The 23,418-nt window shown below is 42.2% G+C and overlaps 1 protein-coding gene across 1 annotated transcript in view; it reads left to right on the top strand.

Moving 5' to 3' along the window:
• The first annotated feature begins 19,962 nt into the window (after positions 1 to 19,962).
• cacna2d3a (calcium channel, voltage-dependent, alpha 2/delta subunit 3a) overlaps positions 19,963 to 23,418 on the top strand; it is a 487,702-nt gene continuing 484,246 nt past the window's right edge. Inside the window, exon 1 of the mRNA XM_052094087.1 lies at positions 19,963 to 20,266. Within this exon, the coding sequence (XP_051950047.1) occupies positions 20,172 to 20,266 (95 nt within the window). The 5' untranslated portion in view covers positions 19,963 to 20,171. The remainder of the gene's footprint in view (positions 20,267 to 23,418) is intronic.

Consider the following 23,418-nt stretch of genomic DNA (forward strand, 5'->3'; position numbering starts at 1 on the left):
CTGCTGTCCTGATCAGGAATTTCTCATGCTTCTGTGTCGACCGTTCTAGCTACCGAGGGAATTCACAGCTGTCATTATCACCGAAAAAAGCTCGGAGGATCATCAGAGACTCCAGCCACCCGAGCCATGGTCTGCTCTCACTGCTACAGGTCCCAGGCACTGGGACTCATACCATCACACTTTACTGTCATAAATTATATTCTCTTTACAATACAACCTACTGTATATTTTTTTATACACTTTATATACTTTTTTTTTTTATTGTATGTGTATTCTATATTATGTGTGTGTATTCTATATTGTGTGTATTGTTTACTGTACATTGTATATTGGGTTGGTAATTATGTGTAAGTTAGATATGTAAATTGGGTTGTGTAAATATGTTGTTTATTGTAAATTGGTATATGTCTCATCACTGTCATGACTACTATGTTGCTTGGAACTGCACACAAAACTTTCACCCACTGTTGCACTTGTGCATATGGTCGTGTGACAATAAAGTGATTTGATTTGAAGTATTTGTGAACATTAGTCAATGCATTTGGTATCTTGAACTATCAATGAACAGTACATTTATTATGGTAATTTATCAAAATACAATTGTTCATAGTTAATGTTAGTTCTGAATGCATTAACTAATGTTAACATATACTTTCATAAATGTTTTTTTATTATATGTAAAATATTAGCATTAATTAATAAATAAAAAGTCAGTCACACCTCAGCTGACACTATGGGAGCTCCTCATAGGAAACCCTATAAAATCACGCCAGTTTCATCGGCAGATGACGCTTGGTGCTCCAGCTGAAGCCCCTCCCTTCTCCTCCAGTTATACTCCTTCTGCAGCTCCCAAGAGACCACACAAGGGAGGCCTACAAGGAAGGGAATTTAAAAAAAAACGTTAACCTGAGTGTGGAGATTTAAAAAAAAATAGTTGCCGGCCCAAGTCTTGCTTGCCTCCTCTCCCCCATATCAAGCGGCCACAGCACTCACTGTGATTGACTGTGCCAACACATCATAACACTCAAAAAACTTGTTGCTCTTGTCTTGCTTTCAGGGAAAGCTAATGCCAGTCCATTCTCATTCCTATATCTAGTGAGGACAGGATACATAGCATGGAGAACCTGACAATGATTTGTCACCACCTTGAGCCTATTCTCCGGCCCACTCCGACGCTCTTTGATAGTTTACATTTCATGGTGATAATGATGTCAGGGATATTTTGTTGCTGGTTTTTAATTAAGTGAGATGTGTGCGCACTAAGCACTAAGGTGAAGCACTTACCATAATTTCCCACCACGGGCAGGAAAATGGGACAAAGAGGCCTCTGAGACTGAGTTGTTTGAAGTTTCTTGATTTAGCCTCAAACAGTGTTCACTGTGTTGGCGTGGCTCAAAGTTTCACTTTGATGCCGTTCTTTCCACATTTGCACGAGCAGCTTATTATGACTTGATGTTCTCTCTCTTCAGCGGGGGTTAAGGTCTCTGGCACTGCCTTCTTTGCCGTGCTTGTTAACACACCACTCCACTAATTGCCGCTCCGGCCACCAAGATCTCTGCCCAGGAAATTGGCAAGTTTATTGGCGGCCCGTAGTTGTTAGAGTGACCCCCTTGGCTAAATTTGTCATAAATTTGCTTCTAGCATTCCCTGCCATTGTGAGCCAGGATCAAGAGCTTGACATGTCCCCTGTAATACAGGACAGTTTTCTCCCTATTTTACCTGTTGATGATAGCATGCCAAAAGACTGCCATGTTGCCACATGGAGATTTCAGGCACCTCCATATTTCTTAGCAGGGCTCTTGCTTCCCTGCTACCATGATAATATGAGTTTACTGCTTTCTGCTTGCTACACCGAGTGTTGCAAGATTTGGGAAGACAGGGAAACCGTGTTGCTGGTTGTGCCAGAGCTGTCCAACCGCCATTGCTTTTTGGAGCTGGAAAAGCTGTTAGATGCTCCCCCATGAGAAGTTACATTGAGGAGGGATCTGCTTTCACAAGCCCAAGGCACGATCTGGCAATTCCAAGCTGGAGTTGTGGAGACTTCATGTTTGGCCCCTGAACGGAGTCCGTCTGACACACATGGGTTGTCACAGCCAGCAGCCGAGTGACCCCTTAACAAGAGACCCTCTCTCCCTGCTACTATTCCGGTCTGGGACATAGCACTAGTGCTGAATGCGCTTACTCATTCTACCAGAGGCAGTAAGCTAAGCATACTCTCCTAGAAGCTTGTGCTGCTACTTAGGCTAAAAGGCAGACATGTTCTGCCCTGTAAGAGCATCACTCATGTACATTGACCAAATGAGTCAATTCAGACTGTCTGAACAGATCTTTGTCTGCTTTTGGGATCATTCATAGAGTGTGGCATTATCCAAGCAAAGACTTTTTCACTGGGTTGTGGATGCCATTATGCTCACTTGGGTGTTAAGGCTCATTCCACCAGGAGCATGGCCTGGGCGTGGGAAAAGTGTGTGTCCTTAGAGGAAATCTGTCTGGCTGCAGTCTGGTTTTCTCCTAACACCTTTGTCAGGTTCTTTAACTTGGATGTTTCCTCCGTCTTTTCCCAGGATTGGCTGTGGAGGAGGGTTGATATATCAATGTTTTACTACCCTGCTTTGGTAGTGTAATTGCTATTAAGTTATTAGATTTATCGTAAGACCAATTTGTCTTCTCTCTTTCACACTATGTTGGCAAAGAGTTGTTATTTTCAATGTTATTGATTCATTAGCCAGTCAGTTAGTACCATTGTACTACATTCCATCTATTCCTTCCTTTCCCACTGTGTGCAAATATTTTTCTGAACAGTGTTTCACTACCTGTAATGGCTAGTGTCATTGTATTTATTGCCATAAATGGATTATACACTGCTTGGCCAAAAAAAAAGAAAGAAATTGCAGATTGGATTTATATATGCATATACTTATATACTATGATTGGATCATTATTGCAGTGATTAATATGTTTCAGCTGGCAACAATTATTTTAACCGTAACTGATTTCTTAAGCAATCATGTCAGAAGACGTATCCTGTGGTCATGGAATAGATGTTACTCTGTTTCAGAAGGGGCATATTATTGGCCTGCATTAAGCAAAGAAAACAGGATATTGCTGAAATCACTGGAATTGGGTTAAGAACTTCAAAATGCATTATTAAAACACGGAAGGAAGAAATGTGTTCAGGAAAAAATCATGAATGATTGTGATCAGAGATCACTAAAACACTTGGTGTAGTCACAACATTGACAGTAGAACTCACGGCTATGTTTAATAGTGAAAGAGAATTTCCACACACTAGACTTGTAGTCAAGACCGCCTAAACCGAGACCAAGACACTACCAAGACCAGAGGGTATCGAGACCAAGACAAGACCAAGACAGACCAAGTCGAGACCGGAGGGAAAAAACAGACTAGTGTTGAAGCTAAGCAATAACTTGTTAGACGGTATTACTTCAACTACACAGGCAGAACAATACAGAGACAGACCATGTCAAGTGTGTGACTGTGAGCTCACTGTAAATGTTTTTTCAGACTGGGTGAGATCAACTATATGTAGCAATTGCATGAAGGCTGTTACTGCACTATTAGAGGATTGAGACTCCCTTAACTTTTGTGTACTGTTGAGGACTGACATGACTGGTACTGACTGGTTCATCTGACAAAACATCAAACACCTCCAACACCATCTTGCTCCTCCAACAACTGTCTAAAGAATGAGAAATATGTAACCAATTGAAATTATACTTAATGTGTAGATGAAATCGTAACATCAAATTAAAGATACACAATTATAAACTTGGATTAGGCCTAATGTTTAGTCAACACAAAGGAGAAATGCAGATGATATTTAAAAGACCATTTATTTAGTCTAACACCATCTTAAATACAATACCTTAATCAAACAATATATTTATAAACGAAATTATAGGCTTAAGTGGAGGATATGAAAGTTGGTCATTTTGTCGCTATGGTTAAACACACACACCGTTGGCGGTGCGCTCAAAGTCATCTGTCAGTTGTGCAGTTACCCAAAATCTCGTTACTTAGCATGTAACGTTAGTTACACTCTTCATCAGGTTAACGTTAGTTACGTCCTTAGAGAGGCTTGCAAAAAATATGTCCCTAAATAACTTCTACCATACGTGTGAGAAGAACACATGATAAACAACAATAATTCAGCAGATACATGATCTGTTTGGTCATGGGAGGTTGGAAAGGTTTTACCTCAAAGAGTTTGAAAATGGGTAGATAGCTTACCTTTCCCTGTGTTTACGCTCCAGGTGTCTGGTGAACTTTGAGGTGGTCCCGGCTGTCTCTGTCAAGCAGACTTTGCAGAATCTACATTTCGCCGAATGCTTCTTTTTATTTGACGATGTGCAGAAGAACTCATTGTGTTCTACGAAAGCAAATTTTATGACCAAGGAATTCGCTGACATGCTACTGATTGACTGCTCTTTACGCTCTACGCTACACTCACTCACTGAGGTATAATGTTATATGGATGGATGAGCACCAACGGTTGTTTCACAAAAAAATACATGTGATTGGTTGCATTTGAAGGGTGCGAAATAATAATACTGTTGCATTATCGAACGTTGTGTCGTTGTGGATATTGTAGTATTGTATTGCTAAATCCCCCGACCACTATGTCGGTCTGAGACAGCGAGACCTAGACAAGACCGAGAGGTCCGAGACCAAGACAAGACCAAGACCAAAGACCGTCAAGGCCGTGACAAGACCGAGACCACGTAAAAGTGGTCTTGAGACCGGTCTCGAGACCAAGACCAGTCTCGAGACATACATCACTACCACACACACAATGCAAATGAGAATTTACAATGAAAAAACGACTTCAATTAGCTAGGGAGCATAAAGATTGGACTGTGGAGTAATGGAAAAAGATTAAGTGGCCTGATTAGTCCAAATTAGACTCAAATTGTGAAAGCGTGGCTAAGGGAGCATAAGGAATCATTTTCACACATGAATTGGCCACCACAGAGTCCTGACATTAACCCCATTTAAATAATTTTGATATATGCAGGAGAATACTTTAGGCAAGGCAAGTTAATTTACAGTATATAGCACATTTTATACACAATGGCAATTCAAAGTGCTTTACATATACATTTGAAAGAAAATACAAGATGCATAAAAATAAAAACCAATTAAGAACAGGAAATAAGAATAAAAAGTATTAAAATAATTTTATTTAAAAAAAATGTAATGATTAAAATGAATATTAAGAAAGTGAATATTAAATAGTTAACAGCATCCATAACTGTTAGTAACATTCCCTGGTTAAACAGAAGATAACGTCTTGGTTACTGTAGTAACCTCCGTTCCCTGATGGAGGGAACCAGACGTTGTGCCGATTTAGTGACACTAGGGGTCGCTCTTGGGAGGCAACACCTCAGTTCTTTGAGAAAAGGCCAATGAGAATTGTCAAGTGGAATTTGCATGCCACTCCCCCGGACATACGGGTATAAAAGGAGAAGGAATGCCCACTCTCATTCAGGTTTTGTGCTGAGGAGCCGAGACAAGATCCCATCCATTTCAGTGGCTAGTACAGAGTTGTGGCAAGAGGATCACTTGAGAGTATTGGACTGAACTCCAGGCACGTTGCACTGACAGAGAATGCTTGTAGGTCCCTGACCCTCTTGATGGAAGTGAGCGCGGTCAGGAGGGCGGTCTATAATGAGATGACTTTTAACTCGACTGACTCTAGGGGCTCAAACGGGGCTCTCCGAAGGCCCAGCAGGACCACGAGAGGTCCCATGAAGGAAAGAGACCTCCTGGCGCCTCTCAGGAACCTGATGATCAACTTCAACTGTTTCGTGGTGCGCTGCTATAGCAACTACATACACCTACGGGCTAGAGGGGGACAGCCACCCCTCCAGCTTCTCCTGCAGTAAGGAAAGCACTTACCCGACTGCACATCTCAGGGTGTCTTCGCTATGGGAAGAACACCACTTAGTGAACACACACCACTTCAGGGAATATAGCTGCCTTGCAGATGGAGCCCTAGCCTGAATGATCATGTTTACCACTGTGGGCAGTAGACCACTTAAGTCTTCCACGTCCCATCCAGGGACCAAACGTGGAGGTATCAGAGGTCTGGACGTTGGTGCCAGAAGGTGCCCCGTCCCTGAGAAAGAAGGTCCTTCCTCAGGGGAATTTTCCAGGTCTATGAACCAAGTCTGGGTGGGCCAATACTGACTTGTACCTCGTCCTCCCTGACCTTGCAGTATATGCACAGCCCCCAGGGCCAACTGTGTTGCAGCATGTCTGTTCCGAGGGGGGATCGCTTCATTGCATACTAGAGCGGACAGTGGGAGGATTCCCGGGAAGCGAACAGGTTAACCTGTGCTTTGCCAAATCGACTCCAAATCAGCTGGACCACCTGGGAGTGGAGTTTCCACTCTCTGCTGAGTGTCGCCTGCTGCGACAGTGCGTCAGCTGTGGCGTTGAGGCTGCCCGGGATGTGAGTGGCCTGCAGTGACCTCAGCCGCTGCTGACTCCAGAGGAGGAGATGGCGGGCAAGTTGCGACATGCGAGGAGAACGTACTGCACCTTTGCGATTAATATATGCTACTGTCGCTGTTGTCAGACAGGAACAACATGTGCTTGTCCCGGATCAACGGCAATTGCCTCCGCAGAGCAAGCAGTACAGCCAGCAACTCTAGGCACGTCAAATGTTCCGCACACAGGGTGGCGGCATTCTCGCCCTGCACTGAAGTGAAGCTGAACCGGTGTGGGCGCCTGGCGAAATGAATCACGTAGCCAAGTCAGAAGGTCCTGGCCTGCCACCGCGACTGGTTGGAAAGCGCTTGCCTATATGCTAGTGTATATATGTGGATTGTGTCTAGATATGGTAACAGCAAAACAAAATAGCGGATTAAACTCCACATGGAGAATTGTTTAAAATGAAGAATCAGGTCCACATGGAAAACTAGGTTCAAAATGGCGAACAAGATTCAAAATGGAGGACTAGATAAAAAAGGTGGAGCCAACAATTATTTAAATGTGGAGGGAAAGGAGGAAAGAAAGATGGCTGGATCAAATCCAGAGCAACGGAGCTATTACCACGTGCGGGTGGAAATGAGCAGTCACACAAAGGAACTGACGAAACAGGTGGGAGAATTTCAAACACCAGCCTGAGTTAGACATAAACCGTGGTGCCGCTCACTCTGGGAATTTCAGTGAGAGAGAGAGAGAGAGAGAGAGAGAGAGCAAACAAACAGGGGTGCATGCAATCTAACTGAGGATAACCGCTTGTAACAGCGGGACTGAATCGCTAGTTCAGATCATGTTGTGTGTTACAATCTTAATCAGTATGTGTGTGACAAATCTTAAACAATGCCTGCTAACAAATGATAAATGATGTGGGTAACTAACTAGAAAATATATGTTAAAACCAAAAACGCTAAAAGGAAAATTGAATGTGAAGTTGTGATGAACTGCAGCTGCATTACTGACACAGGAGATGGGCGGAACCTAGAAACATTGGAAATTCTTTAGGCAGGGAACTGATAAGAACAAACCAATAGAAGGCAAAACCAGTAATCCCACTGCGGCAAAAACGAACCAACGGAAAGATTGAAACTTATCTCTTAAAATATTGGAGATGCCCCTGCGGCAAAAAGAGTAAAAAACGAGAACAAAGGAATACACCCTGGTCAGAAATGTAGAAAAGAAGGGAACACAGGAGAAACGGAGTCTTTCGAGCGGAGCTTACGGGCGAAGCAGACAAGATCCCCAGCTGGGTGAATGATTTTTGTACTTATTCTTTCTTGTTAATAAATAACATTTTTACCTTGAAAACTTGACTTTGTCTCCTCAAAAACTAATACGACAATCACTTAATAAACAACATTTCACCCAAAATTGACAATCTCATAAATCAAAACAGCAAACAGTGATCAGAGTTAAACATTATACTCAAGAGAAAAGTACACAGTTTCTGTACAAGAAAAATGTACAAGAAAAGTCACAGTTTCTAAACTAAATCTGCCTAGATATCAAGCCTTACTTGGGAAATCCTGTGTGATTTCAACAGGGTTGTCCGTTTGAATTCCTGTTGCATTGAGCGGTCAGGAGAAAGCAATCTGGAATTGGTCCTTTGTCTTACACTCATCAGCGAAAAGATGCGTCTCTGCTTTATTTCTCGGGTCCGGTGATGGAGAGAAATGCAGGAGATAGTCAACATTGATAGAAAACGAGGGAGAAGGGAAGCTGGTTGAAAAACGTGGTCTCTTTTTGTCCTTTGTCCAGAAGGAGGGAAAATACCTTTGTATGTGTAGATACGTGTCTCTTTAAAACCGCTGGTTTAGAAGCTGTGCGCAGAGAGACAGAACTCCACTCTGTCCGCTGGTTTTGTTGACAAGATGACATCTTCGGTCGTAGGCCTCTTTTTGACCAATGGCGTTTGAGATTGCGTCTGATGCTGGTCAGAGTGTGCACCTCCTCTCTTTAGGCTGTTTCATTATTGTCAGTGATCAGACCTTCCACCGCCGTATCATCAGCGAACTTAATGATGGCAATGAGCTATGTATTGCCACAGAGTAGTGTGTACAAGGACTACAGGAGTGGGCTGAGAACACAGTCCTGTGGGGCTCCAGTGTTCAGGGTGAATGATGAGGAGGTGTTGCTACCCATTCTAACCAGCTTACTTCTGTTTGACAGGATGTCTAGGATCCAGCTGCACAGCGAGCTGTTTAAGTTGATTCTAATCTAATTTTGAGGAAAACAGCTGTACGACACTCAGCAAATCCCCGGTGCTATTGCACTCACTTACAAGTCAGTAATGTTTCGTGGGACGTGGGGGTGGTCCTTAGCCCCAAGGGGAGGAAGTGATGCAATATAGTTTGCATCACTATAGAGGACATATAGAGTTTTTGTGGTCAGCCCCAACCTTCCCCAAAAAAAGAGCCCACCTGTGGTTTATTTGAATGGAGAGGGAGCCCATTGCAAAAGCCTGTGTTGGGATGTGGTGGCGCCACCCAGTGGTCATCTGCAGAACTGCAAGAAAAAAGCTCAGTGGGTCAGTGGCCACCGTGGGGTGCAGCCACTCGGGAACACCTCTGGCCGTCTTCAGGGGACCCACCGGTCGACGTGGAAATGCGCTGCACATCGGCAAAACTCATCAAGTGGGCGTCGCGCAGCGACCATGAACCAGCATCCACGGAGCTACCGAATAAGCGCTCCGAAGACCTCTTGGCTTTACTTGTTCCCTACTGTAAGAGAGCCCATTGTGCCTGGCGAGAGTTCAACCTCTTAGCCTCCTATGATCCACCCATACAGCAAAATGTAAAAAAGCTAATAATTCCCTGTTCCCAATGTCATAGTTTCTCTCAGCAGGAGAGAGTCTACATGAGAAAAAGGTACAGGGAGGCATTCTGTTGTCTTTCAGTTTACAGTCCTTACTAGTGAGAGCAGTGAGGGGAGCAGCAACAGTACTGAAGTTTCAGATGAACTTCCGATAAAAATTTGAAAAACCCAGAAACTTTGTACCTGCTTTGTTTAGGTGAGTTGTGGCCAGTCTTTAACTGCTTGGGTCTAGTAGGGTCTATCTAGATCTGACCTTTTGAGACAATGAACATGAAACTCACTCGTCTCTAGCTTTACAAACAGATGGTTCTTCAAGAGCTGCTTGAGAACCAGGCTAACATGTTGCACATGCTCTTGGATATTCTTGGAGAAGATAAGTATGTCATCCAAATAGATGAATACAGATCTGAGATCTACAGCATGAGTATTTACCAAACCAAAAGGCAAAATCTGATACTCATAATGGCCAGTGAGTGTAGTGTACGATACAAGGCCAGAGACCTCACTTCTCATCAAAGAAGAAGCTGGCTCCTCCTGGTGAGGTAGAGGGGCATATGAGGCCAGAAGCTAGGACTTCTTGAATGTTGTCTTCCATGGTCTTTCTCTCTGGTGCTGAAAAAGAAAAGAGTCTCCAAGTGGGAGGGCACATACCAGGCACCAATTCAATTGCACAGTCATAAGGTCTGAGAGGTGGCAGAGATGAGCCATGTGTCTTACTGAACATGGCAGAGATGAGCCATGTGTCTTACTGAACACCTCCAGCAGATCTGCATAGACCAATGGAACTCGGGATAGCTCTGGAGAGGACACTGTTAACTTCAGTGGGGTCAGAAGCAGTCTGGTGGCTACCAGCAGCTGAGGAATACTAGGAACTTTTGGTATGGTAGGACTCAAACCCCAGTTAACCCTCTGGGGTCGACGGACGCGCCGGCACGTCCTGCTGGATATTTTCATCATTGCAGATATAACAACTTAAAATACTCATTTTGGGGTATACAGATAAGTGTAAGACATCATTAGAGACTATAAAGGGTCTACTTGTATTTGTGTACACTCACAATAACAACAAACCTTGTGCTTTTGTAAAATAAAGAAAATAAAAAGGGTGAGCTTTCAGCAGTCTCCGTGTTCACAAGCATATTTCTGAAACACATCACAGAAATGAACTGAAACTTCACGAATACTTATCACACAAACAGGAAACATATCTCCAAAGAAAGCTTAAGATTTCTACTTTTAAATAAAACAATTAAAATTTAAAACAAATATTCTCCTGCAATGTAATCTGTATGAAACAAAGCGATGTACAGTTTTTACCAGTTAATCTAATTATAGCTAATGTGATCACTCCCACCAGCAGAGCGCACTATTCATACGCAAATGTGCTGAGACAATCAAGGCAAATGGTATATGCCCCCGACAGCGAGGTTTGATGTAAACAATTAATTCACTTTACTGCTCGTTTGTAACGATACACAGGTGAGGAAACTCCTGGATAGTAAGGAAGAGTTAACATTTTCCTCAGAAGAAGAGCGGGACACAGATGAACGTTTGTATTTTGAAGAGAGACTTGATCCAGCCGAGGATACATTTCGGACAAGTCATTTAGTTTTCTTTAGTTGACATGCTATTTTATAAAAACATGTACATATTTTACTAGTGGGACTGTTTCCAGACTTGCCAGCCAGGATTCAGAGTATTGACATTTGAAATATGACTCCTAATAATCAAGTTTTAGTTACATGTAAACAGGGACGGACTGGGGCTAAAAAACAGCCCTGGACTTTCTCCCAAATAGGCCCATCATCCGGCCATTCGCCACTAGCCGCGCAACAGACACTAGTAAAACATGTAAAATATTCTGACTGACTGTTATTTAGACCGTTATTTACTTTATGGTTTCCATGGTGACGCGTCATTGCTTGTCACGTGACACACCGCAGCCACAACAGCACTGAATGAATGATGATATGCTTTATGCCGTTTTCCTTTTTATTAAAAATATTCACACATTTGTTAGCATGTTAGCATGAAATATCTGATATTCAGATTGTCAAATAAATGCAAGTGGGTGAGTTTTGTTGTCTAAACACCTTTATAACGATCGCGTTAGTTGAGCTGTGAGCGATGGGCGCCGTCATAGTGCCACAGTTCAGAGAATCGGATCTGTTGGATTTAGGCTACAACACGTTAATTCATCCACTTCTCCCAAAATACATGAAAGTAAGTGACCGGTGAACTGGGAGAAGAATAGAGTAAACTTTAAAGTTACTTTCACAATGTGTATCTGATTGATATGAATAAAACGTGTCTAATTATTATGGAAAGGAATATTATTGCCGTTTCCATAGACATCAGTGTGTATTTTACAAACTCTATGTCTCTCTAAATGTATTGTATTGTTTGTTTAGTACCTACGTATGTGAAATGAAATTATATGTCTGAAACCTAAAACCTAAAAGAAACATTATGTGGTTGAAAACACTGAAAACTAAGTTGTGATATGACAGCTGAGCGCGTCCGCCTCTGGCTCAGCGCCAGCCAACGCCAAAGCACATTTAATATTAGCAGCTAATCACGGTGCACTGACCGTTCTAATCACACTGGTGTGTGTGTGTGTGTGTGTGTGTGTGTGTGTGATCGTGACGTGCGAAAGGGTTAATTTCGTCCTGGCTGCAGCTCATGTACAAAACTGTACATTTTTCTAAACTGACCTGCTTCCATTACAAATCTGACTGCGGCGGGGACGAATCACAAACTGGATAGTAGGCCGACTCTTCTTCCTCAGTTTTTTTTTTTACACGTTGCATATAAGTGATCGTATTAGTGTCCCTACTGTTGGCTGTTCATATTGCTTTATTATACTTTTTTTTGTGCCGACGGACGGCCCTCGGTTGGACGGCCGTTCTGGACTTTTCCCGAACGCACAGATTGTCAGTCCGTCCCTGCATGTAAATATTGTTTCGGCTAAAGCAGGTATTAAAATTGTATGATATATTATATAAATATGATATGTAATATGATTTAAAATTATATGAATGTATAGAATATATTTTATCTAGTGTTTATGCTGCCTCATTATCATCAACGCTTGTGCTTGCAAATATCTGTTCAGGTGTAAATGAGTAAAATGCACTTTAAATATGCCCATATTGGAAAATCAGCATATTATAATGATTTCTGAAGGATCTTGTGGCACTGAAGACTGTAGTAATGATGCAGAAAATTCAGCTTTGATCACAAATTGCATTTTACAATATATTCAAATAGAAAACTGTTCTGTTAAATTGTAAAAATAGTTCAAAATATCACTGTTTTTACTGTATTTTGGATCAAATAAATGCAACCTTGGTGAGCAGAAGAGACTTCTTTTAAATGGTAGTGTAGGTCTAAAATTAAGTAAAGTCTTAATGTAAATAAAATGTTAAGTCAGATTACTTCTTTTTACTTAAAACTTGATTTTGATAATTAAGTCTCCTCACATTCATTCTCTTTCTGTCACATTCCTCAGTGATAGGCCAAGGGGAGAGGTCTTTGTCTCCTCAGGTGTGAATTACAATCAATATTCATGATCATTCACACCTCCTCGCATATGACCTTTCTAACACTAAAATGTCTTACAAAAGATAAATTACTATATTGTTTTGTGATCAGGATGGTTTTCACATAATTTTGTAGCAAAAACTCTAGGCTACAAGATCCAGTTCTCAAAAGGCCTGTGGACAAATGTTTAGTATGTGTTATATGGCCTTATTTCAATGACTTAAAAATTTTGTTTTTCAAAAACCACGCATAAACGTTAATTTAATGTACACACATGTTGCTCACATATTATTTTAGCCCAGTTTGTGCTGAATACAGTGTTATCAGACTTTAGCCATTAATATGTTTTTAAGCAACTGAAAAAAGCACAACTGTCAAGGCATGTCAAAACTTCTCCAGGGCCCAAATCACCCTCAGACCCCAGCTGGTTAAACAGGACTCAATCTGAACACCCTACAGAGTAACTCTTATTTTTGCAGTAAAGCATGGGCAATAATTTACTAGTTTGTAGTTTTAACACCTTCAAAACTTTAGAGCTGCTGTTTAATGTAATTTTCTTTTTTTTCTAAGCAATGGCAACAATGATTATTTTTTTTTTGGTCCAAATTGTTCGACCCTGTACAAATTCTCAAATGGCAGAATAAACGTAATAACAATTGTGTTGTAAATTAGATGACCATTAATATACCCCCAACTTAAAAGTCATCACATGACTTCAGAGATTTTTCACTCCTGGGAGGAGTTTCCAATATCATCAGCAACTGATGCAGTGGGAACCCTAGGGCCGACCATTCCTTATAACTTAACCTAGAGCTGGATACATATTTATTAACCCTTCACATTCACATTTTGTGTTACTCAGGACTATTTTCACTGTTGTCAACTTTATATAGCATTATTTTATCACCAAATCTAGTAATATAAGTATTGGGGTGCAACAGTGTGCCAACATTGTTCAGTTTTTCTATTGTTATTTCAGTTTAAAGAGGTTATGACATACTCTTTTTTTAATTGTATTGTCTTCCCTGAGGTCCACTTAGAATGTTAGTCAGTAACTTATAACTTTATAATTTTCCACCCTGTCTCTGGCCCTCTGTCTGAAATGCTCAGTTTTAAGCTACCTGGCCCTTTATGACTTCAGTGTACATGCCCAATGTTGTAATTGGCTAACATCGTGCAGCCCTTCCAATACAGCCATATTTGAAACTCAATCCGTAGAAAATTATCAAATTCAACACAACATTATAAAACACATTTCAGAATGAGACCCGTTTAGAAAAGTTGCACTTGTACTGCTCATACAATGCGTCACACATCGCCGTAGTTATGCGGAAATGTATCACTATGATCATAGAAATCCATCTAGTTTATGTTTACAAAAGTCCAACAAATAAATGTCACACAGATGGGTGCAAACACAGTCCAGGATGCCTTCAAAACAGCACAATAGAAAGACAGCAAATGGCAAGTTGAAAAGAATGACAGTCTCGTTTTTAGAGTTCTAACTTGACATTGCATCTTTTAAAACAGTGCGAGATACATCATAATGGTCAAAGCCCAAACTTTGCACTACAAAGGGCCAAAAATCATACTTGATTGAGGGCAGTGGGCAGAAAGTAAACTTTTTTTATTTTATCAAACTCAGGACCTTTCTGAAAATGAGGGGGAAGTCCCCCCTCATATGGGGTGTTTACATACTTTGTGTAAATGTATACAACAATCTCACCAAAATCTTAATTGTCTCAGTTCCTTTTATGCCCCTGTTTCCATCTGACCTATAATCAACTTTTCCATTGATAGGCAATATTTGCCCCTTGGAATTGATTTGCAGGGGCATTTTTTACCTTTACAAAAGGATATTTTTTTCTAACCTTAGAAAATTACTCTGTCACAGTGGAGTAGATTACAACATTTCTACAGATTTGGAATGAGGATCTTTTTTATAAAAACTCCATGTTAGCAACTCCATGCCAATTAAAAACAATGCAAAAGTAAAGATTTCACAATGAACATAGGTCACAGATATGATTCATATTCTAAAAGTGGTTAATGTTCCTTACAATTATTATTGTATCATTAATCATGTTTTATTTAACATCAAGACTATTAAACACATCCAGATATTATTTTTGCTATTATTATTATTATTAACTACATGGTAGCATTTAGTAATTTTAGCGAAAGTGCACAAAACCAAACTGCCCGTGCAAAAGTTTTTTTGCTGCCATGCAAAAGTGCCCGTTTATGGCACAATAATCCACCACTGCAACATCTGCACAACAGATGTCACGAAACAAATGTTCAGTGACAATTCAAATAAAGATTGCGATGTATATATTTGGAACTATATCATATTGCTGGGGAATTTATTTTGCCCATAGCCCCCGTTAATTTCCAACCCTGGATGGAACTATAGATGGAGATGAGAGATGTAACAGGTGTTTTAGTGTCTCTCTCTTCATAATGCAGCTGATACATTAAACAAAGCATTTTTGCTATTTCTGCCTTTCTTGCAAATGTGCTGTGTTATGACTAATTAGGAAACACCAAGATATGAAAATATAGATCGCTCCAATGTCACACGCATGCAAGGTTAACAGCTTTGCTGACTATAAACAGGAACTATATAATTTTATCACATCGCTCACTTACGAAGATGCAGAATGATGCCATTTGCATCACAAATTAACAGATTTAAAATGTTTATATGTCTGTAACATCTTAAGTTTAATAACTACATGAGAAACCACTTCCTAACTGCGCACACTTGCAACAAGTGAAAGATTTACTCGTGCAGCTTCTGGAATTATAGTTTGATACAAAAACAAGTTTGTTGATTTGATTTATTCATCTGTATTTGGTTTACTTATTTGCAGCTGCAGTGTAATGTGAATAAAAGTGTGCAGGAATTTCCGCATTATGAAAGCAGAACTGAATTAATTATTAAAATTGTGCGTAATACCAGCAATCCCATGCCGAATATCAAGCCTGGCAAACTGCATTATATTAAAATCTAAAAGGTGCTTTGGTTCCCCTCCTTTATGATTTCATTATATATAAAAAACAATACTCTGCAATCTGCTAAATTAATGCAATGAAAAGCCGCAATGGCATATTTTATTTTCTTTCCTCTTGTTATATAAGGCAAGGTGATAACCAAAGGTCATAACGGGCCAACTTTGGGCATCTATGGTTTAGTACATATTTATGTATAAAAACATTTAAATCCACATAGGCTCATCAAGGTGTCCTGTGTAAGTCCCATTTGTTGTAGATGTATCTCCCATGATAGGCCCATCTCTCTCCTCTTCACCTGCGAGACAGACTGAGTACCACTGTGTTGTGCCAAGGGTGCAATGACGAAAAATAGCATGAATATGCATTGCACTGCTGCCATGAGATGAACGGATTAGATAATCTCATGAGAAAGTATAGTTTATCTCTGAGCACTTTATTAGGAACACCTGTACACATACTTATTCATGTGATTATCTAATCAGCCAACCATGTGGCAGCAGTGCAGTGCATATAATCATGCAGATACGGGTCAGGAGGTTCAGTTATTTTTCACATTAACCATCAGAATTGGCCATTGCATGCTTGTTGGTGCCAGATGGGCTGGTCTGAGTATTTCCATAACCACTTATCACCTTGGATTTTCATGCAAAATAGTCTCTAGAGTTTACTCAGAATGGTGCCAAAAAAAAAAAAAGTGAATGGCAGTTCTGCAGACTAAAACACCTTGTTGATGAGAGAGGTCCACAGAGAGTGTCCAGACTGGATTGAGCTGACAGAAAGGCTACACTCCAAAAAACGCTGGGTTATTTATTTTACCCAATAGCTGGGTTAAACATATTGGGTCGTTCTGTTGGGTTATTCCTAACATTTATTGGGTTGTTTCTATAATAATGCACCCAGTTGGATTAAAACTGGTCTGGCGATGACATTTTAAATTTCAACAGTCGACCAGTTCCACTACCAACAGAAGATACAGAGGTAAGTTAATACTATCACGTTATATGAACGCTTTTCGTTTTATTTATCAACATACAATAATAGCTGATTAATTAAATAATTTCCCCTTAATTTTGGGTCTGCTGTTGTGACGAAGCAGGCAGAGAATGAGGATCTATGTGCAGCAGTTTATTTAATAAACATAAAGAAAACTCAGAATCAAGAAAATCAAGGGAAACCTGGCACAGAGCATACAAAAACATGTAATAACCAACAAAGCAAACAAGAAAACTAAGGGCTTAAATACAAAAAGGAACAAACAAGGGAATGAGGGACACCTGGGGAAACAATCAGGGAAGGAGAAACAATCAGGGGAAAACCAATCATAAAAAGAAACTACAAAGGACTACAAAAACCAAACAGGAAACAGGAACTAAACTAAACTAAAACAAAAGACAACAGTGAACATGACAGAGCCCCCGCTTTAAGGAGTGGATTCCAGATGCTCCAAAAAGAAAAAGAAAAAACAAATTGTCCAAGGGGGCACAAGGGGCAAACAGAGCAGTCCAAGGGGGCACAAGGGGCAGACAGGCAGTCCAAGGGGGCACAAGGGGCAAACAGAGCAGTCCACAGTATGGGGACTGGGTCAGGGTGCCTGGGAGGAGGCCACAGGACGGGAACAGGGTCAGGGGGCCTGGGAGGAGGCCACAGGACAGGGACTGGGTCAGGGGGGCTGGGAGGAGGCCACAGGATGGGAACAGGGTCAGGGGGCCTGGGAGGAGGCCACAAGACGGGGACTGGGTCAGGGGACCTGGGAGGAGGCCACAGGACGGGGACCTGGTCAGGGGGCCTGGGAGGAGGCCACAAGACGGGGACTGGGTCAGGGGGCCTGGGAGGAGGCCACAGGACAGGGGCCGGGTCAGGAGGCCTGGGAGGAGGCCACAGGACAGGGACCGGGTCAGGGGGCCTGGGAGGAGGCCACAGGACAGGGACCGGGTCAAGGGGCCTGGGAGGAGGCCACAGGACAGGGACTGGGTCAGGGGGCCAGGGAGGCGGAGCCATGGAAGGCAGTGCTGTGGGAGGCGGAGCCCTGGGAGGCCCAAAAGATGGCGCCATGGAAGGCGGAGCTGTGGAAGGCGGAGCCCTGGGAGGCCCGAAAGACTGAGCCATGGAAGGCGGAGCTGTGGAAGGGGGAGCCCTGGGAGGCCCGGAAGACTGAGCCATGGAAGGCCCGGGAGACAGAGACATGGAAGGCAGAGCAGTGGAAAGCTCAGGTGGCGCAGCCATGGAAGGCCCGGGAGGTGGAACCATGGAAGGCAAAGCTGTGGAAAGCTCAGGGGGCGGAGCCATGGAAGGCAGAGCCGAGGAAGGCTGTGTGGCGGGAATGGTGGAAGGCCCGTGCGACAGAGCCATGGAAGGCGGAGCTGTGGAAGGCTCAGGGGGCGGAGCCATGTAAGGCCCGGGAAAGAGAGACATGGAAGGCAGTGCTGTGGAAGGTGGAGCCCTGGGAGGTCCGGGAGACGGAGCCATGGAAGGCGGAGCTGTGGAAGGCAGATTCATGGCAGGTGGTGTCGGCGGAGCGGTGGAAGGCCCGGGAGACGGAGCCATGTAAGGTTTTGAAGGCGGAGTCGTGGGAGGCCCGGGAGGCGGAGGCGTCGAAGACCCGGGAGGCGAAGCCCTAGGAGGCTCGAGGGGCGAAGTCTTGTATATCAACCCACCATCGGGCTATGTGTTGGGTCATTTTTAACCCAACTGATTTTAGTAAGCACAGTAATGCAAATAACTGCTCGATATCTGAGATGGTGGAGTGACACGTTAACCAGCTTTGCCAAATTGTTAATACAATAATAATAACCACCCCATACACAGTCCAGAAAAATTGGTCCCCCACATAAATTCCCCACTCTATTCATGCATTTTTTACATTCTCTGACTCAGGCGATGAATAATTCATTGCCGGTTTTGGATTTGCTAAACATGCACTTCTTTTCTTGGTCTCTGCACTGTACACTTGAGCATCATTTACTCATCCTCATGTTGTTCCAAACCTGACTTCACATTTCACTTTCATGTATGTAAAAAAGGTGCAATAAAAGTGAATGGTGACTGAAGCTAACATTCTACCAAATATCTCCATTTGTGTTACATAGAAGAAATAATGTAATATGGGGTTCAAAGAACACGAGAGTGCATAAATTGATTTTTTTTTTAGGGTAAACTATTGCTTTTAAGTGAAGTATCTGTGTTAAACATTCAGATGATAAATATTGTATTTTATAGTGATCATTTAAAAAAAAGAAAAGAACAAAACAAGCAATGCACCATGATGGTACTCTAAGGTACTGAATGATTGCCAAATTCATATATGATGATATTTACATGGTGGTGTCATGTACTGTGAATAATACCATGGTATTTTCATAGTGTCCTACTTAGTGGTAGTTTTTTGTTAGTGCAGAAAAGAGGAAAGTTCTGGAAGTGTGCATTTGATACTGTAAATCCATGTTACCGATTTGTTATTTCTTTTTAATTTAGGAGGTGAAATACCCATACATGTTTTTGACAGATTTCGTGAGATTGAATTACTCTAACTCACTAACTAATAATTAGCAGCTGCTGAGTATCGCAGTTTGGCTCTCAGGAGAGAGGCGTAACACTAGAAGCACTCTTCTGCACTCTCTATCTGTCGAGTCCATTGTCTTTCTCCGTCAAGAGTTTGTTCTGTATTTCATCATCCATTTAATAGCGCGATTCTCCTGTGAAGAACAACAGCATCATCTTATCTACTCGAGACAGAGACAGAGAGAGATAGAGAGAGACAGAGACAGAGACAGAGAGAGAGAGAGAGAGAGAGAGAGAGAGAGAGAGATGTGACATACACACACACACTCTTTCTCTCTGTGTGTGTTTGAGAGAGAGAGAGAGAGAGAGAGAGGGAGAGAGAGAGACAGAGAGAGAGAGAAAGAGAGATGTGACATACACACACACACACACACACACACACACACACTCTCTCTGTGTGTTTGAGAGAGAGAGAGAGAGAGGGAGGGAGAGAGAGAGACAGAGAGAGAGAGAGAGAAAGAGAGAGAGAGAGACGTTCTCGAGTCATTCAGATCTCTCATTCAGCAGACTACATCTGACGAAGTAAAACTGTGGTTACACTGGAATATATCTGGAGTAAGGGATCATGACAGCGGCGGATTTCAATCACAAATATATTCATGCGATTCATTTGTTAACTTTCTTACTATAGCAAACACTCGATATAAACATTATATCCATACACTGCCTGTATGGTGTGAGCAGTGTTAAACTGCAGTTCTTCATCTCTTCAGAAGATTTGAACAGTAGTCATGAAGTGTGTTTTTTATTATGTTTTTTTGCTGTGGGGTTTACTCAACACTGGAGTATCTGGATCACAACAAGGTACCACCATACCTCTGTCAGTGTGAGTATACGTTATTTTTCATGTATGATTTGTTCTCGATAATTTCCCTATGTGCTAGTTACCGTTACACATCACATAATGCATTCTCTATGGGTCTAATATGTAAAAATTGCAGTCAGATAGACCTTTGCTCAAACTTGAAATGTAATTCTTATACGCGCGCGCGTGTGTACTTCCAAATCTTTGTTATATGATATTAAACAAAACTGAAAATTACACTCTGAATCTGCTGAAAATCGCTATACAAATAAATCTTAAACTGACACAACTGTTCCTTCGCAAGATCAGCTAAATGTGTAAAAGGAATTTTTATAATAAAAAAAAATCGTGTATTTTCTTAAGGCCTTAAATAAAAGAAAAAAGATTTAGAACAATTTTGTTGTTAAAATAGTTGTAGATGATGAGCAGCAAATCTGCACACTGGACACTGCTATCACTGTGTTAACCTTTCCTGCTTCTGTCTCCTAACCGTGGTTGGGAGACACAGGGGAGATTCGTCTTCTCCAGGGCCGGTGATTCTCCTTCCGGGGTTAACTCCCTAAACTTCACGCTGTTTGGTGTGATGGTAGCATATAAAAGGACAACGAGGCCGTCTTGCAGAAGAGTTTAGGTGCTTTATTTGACTGACTGCACTGAAATACACTGCACATAGCTAGCTACTTGCACGGATCACTGTATCACTCTCACACACACCATCCGCTGCTTCGCGGGGAACAACAAAACAGGGGCGCGCGCGCGCAGTGTTGCCAACTATTTTCAATGGAAAGTAGCTAAAGCCTGCTCGAAAAGTAGCTAAATGTCGCCAGATGACGTCATGCGTCATTAGCATATTAATGACGTCATCGCGTCGTATTTGCGTTCTGCCTAAAGCCTACTTCAGTTTATAATAACGGTTATCTCACCTAAACCGTGCTCATACTGTTTTTATATAAGTATATAGCCGAATGTCCAGTAAAACGGTTCTCAATTACATATTATCTGTTAGAAAACGGAACGGAACGGAACTTAGCTAACGTTACATGTTTATGAGTTTGAAGAAGGTTTATTGTTGTGTTTGGATAAGTAAAATGTATAGAGTCTGTAAATATACGATCTGAAGTCGGAGAGTTCAGAAACCGAACCGGAATGAACTAAAACTCTGATTAGTAGACTAGTGAATATAAGCGCATGCCAAGAAAAAACGGTCAAATTAAATGTTTTGAATTAAAACAAAGGAGAAGGCAGCTGCTATGTGATCACTGATTGGTTCCTGCTAATGCGCAGCTCATTCATGTCTATGTCCGCTTGCGTGCAGTCAACGGAATGTGCTGCTCCTCTCAGCTGCTCACTGAACAGAGCAGACGCAGCAGGGAAGTAAGACCTCACGCTTGCAGTACTGGCGATATTTGGAATTTGGAAAGTTGCTAAGGTTTGTCCAAAAAGTCGCTAGATTTGTCGCTAGTCGCTTTTTTGAAAAAATGTCGCTAAAGGGGTCTGAAAAGTCGCTACAAATAGCGACAAAGTCGCTAAGTTGGCAACAATGCGCGCGCGCGCCTTCGATAAGCGCACTCGCTCACTCGCGGTCACACGCACACTGACTGAGCTTTCCCGAACTGAACACATTAAAGACACATCTCACAACACTACCCCCACCATGGACTGGCAATTAACACTAATTCCATTCCATCTAAATATACTGAGCACACATTCTCTATATCTGTAGGCCTAAAATGTGAAGAGATAGCTGTGTCCCAAACAATATATAAATCCAAACAGGTAGGATATACCAATTTAACAAGTGTCTAAACAGTGTTAAAAGTTCTAAAGCTCATTCAACAGTGAACACAGTAGTGAAAAATAACAATTAACAGTGATGTAATGGTCTCTAATAAACATAAGAGTACATCACCTTTTAACTCCTATTCTTCAGTGACCAGAGGTAATACTGTCTGACTAATCTGGTAATAATCAGAACATACATCGGGTGCAATAAAGTGCAAGCATGTAAAAGCATTAAAAAGCTCTTCAGTTTTTTTTTCTTTGAACATGAAAAAGTGCTTTTTGTAGAAAAGCAAATATAAAACGAACTAGACTAGAGTTCAAAAACGCAAACTGTAAAGTCTCTAGTGCAAATAGGAACTGTCATAGGTGATTCACTCAGTGACCCAGTCCCCATACCGGACTGGTCCTCGGCGCTGACGTTGGGGTCGAGGTTCGCGCGGAGACTGGTGTTGTGGCTCTCCTACCGCACCCCCACCATGGTCAAGTATCACATGGGAAGGAGTGGATGGGAGAGACCCGATAATGTGAGAATTAGTAGCAGATGGAGTAGACGGCCAGGAGTCGCTGGGACCATCACTCGAGGCGGTAGAGTAGAGGCTTTGCAGGCCGAGATCCTCTCGATCTGCTGGGTGCCCGTCCACAACTGGTGGCAGGATCTCAGAAGGCATCCAGTTCTGGGATTGGTCCAGGACCCAGGTGTTGTCCAGGGGCTCACGGCTGCAGTAGCATTTGAGTTGATCATGGTGGACGACTTTGACCTTAGCTCTGGGGCCCTTTTGGATCCAGTAGACTAAGTCGTCTAAATGTCCCATAACAAAGTAAGGTCCCTCGTAGGAGGGGAGGAACTTTTTGACTTTGTTTCTGACATGGCGTGTTCCTTTGATAAGATACCACACCGCATCGCCGACTTTGTACTGTGTGTGGCAAGCGTTTTTGTCATATTGTCTTTTTGCACGCATGACTGACTTGTTCCAACTGCTCACGCATTTGTTGCACATACTCGGGGGCTGAAGTTGCATGGTCAGAGTCCGGGGGCAAACCAGCCACAAGGTCCACTGGCTCACTTGTTTCACGGCTGAACATCATGAAGTTGGGGGTGAAACCAGTAGCGCTGTGCTTGGTTGCTCTGTAGGCCATAACTGCATATGGGATCATCAGGTCCCAATCCCAGTGACAGTGTTCTGCAGTGGAGGCCAGGATCTTTTGTAGTGTGGCGTTGAAACGTTCAACTTGGCCGTCGGACTGCGGTCTGAATGGTATAGTGTGGGTTTTGTCGATGCCAAACAAACGGCACATTTCTTGGAATACCCCTGATTCAAAATTGCGTCCTTGATCGCTGTGCAGAGAGTGAGGCATTCCAAAGCGACACACCCATTCAGTTGCAACAACGT

This window comes from Xyrauchen texanus, chromosome 27 (assembly GCF_025860055.1).
Source record: "Xyrauchen texanus isolate HMW12.3.18 chromosome 27, RBS_HiC_50CHRs, whole genome shotgun sequence".
Classification (NCBI taxonomy): Eukaryota; Metazoa; Chordata; class Actinopteri; order Cypriniformes; family Catostomidae; genus Xyrauchen; species Xyrauchen texanus.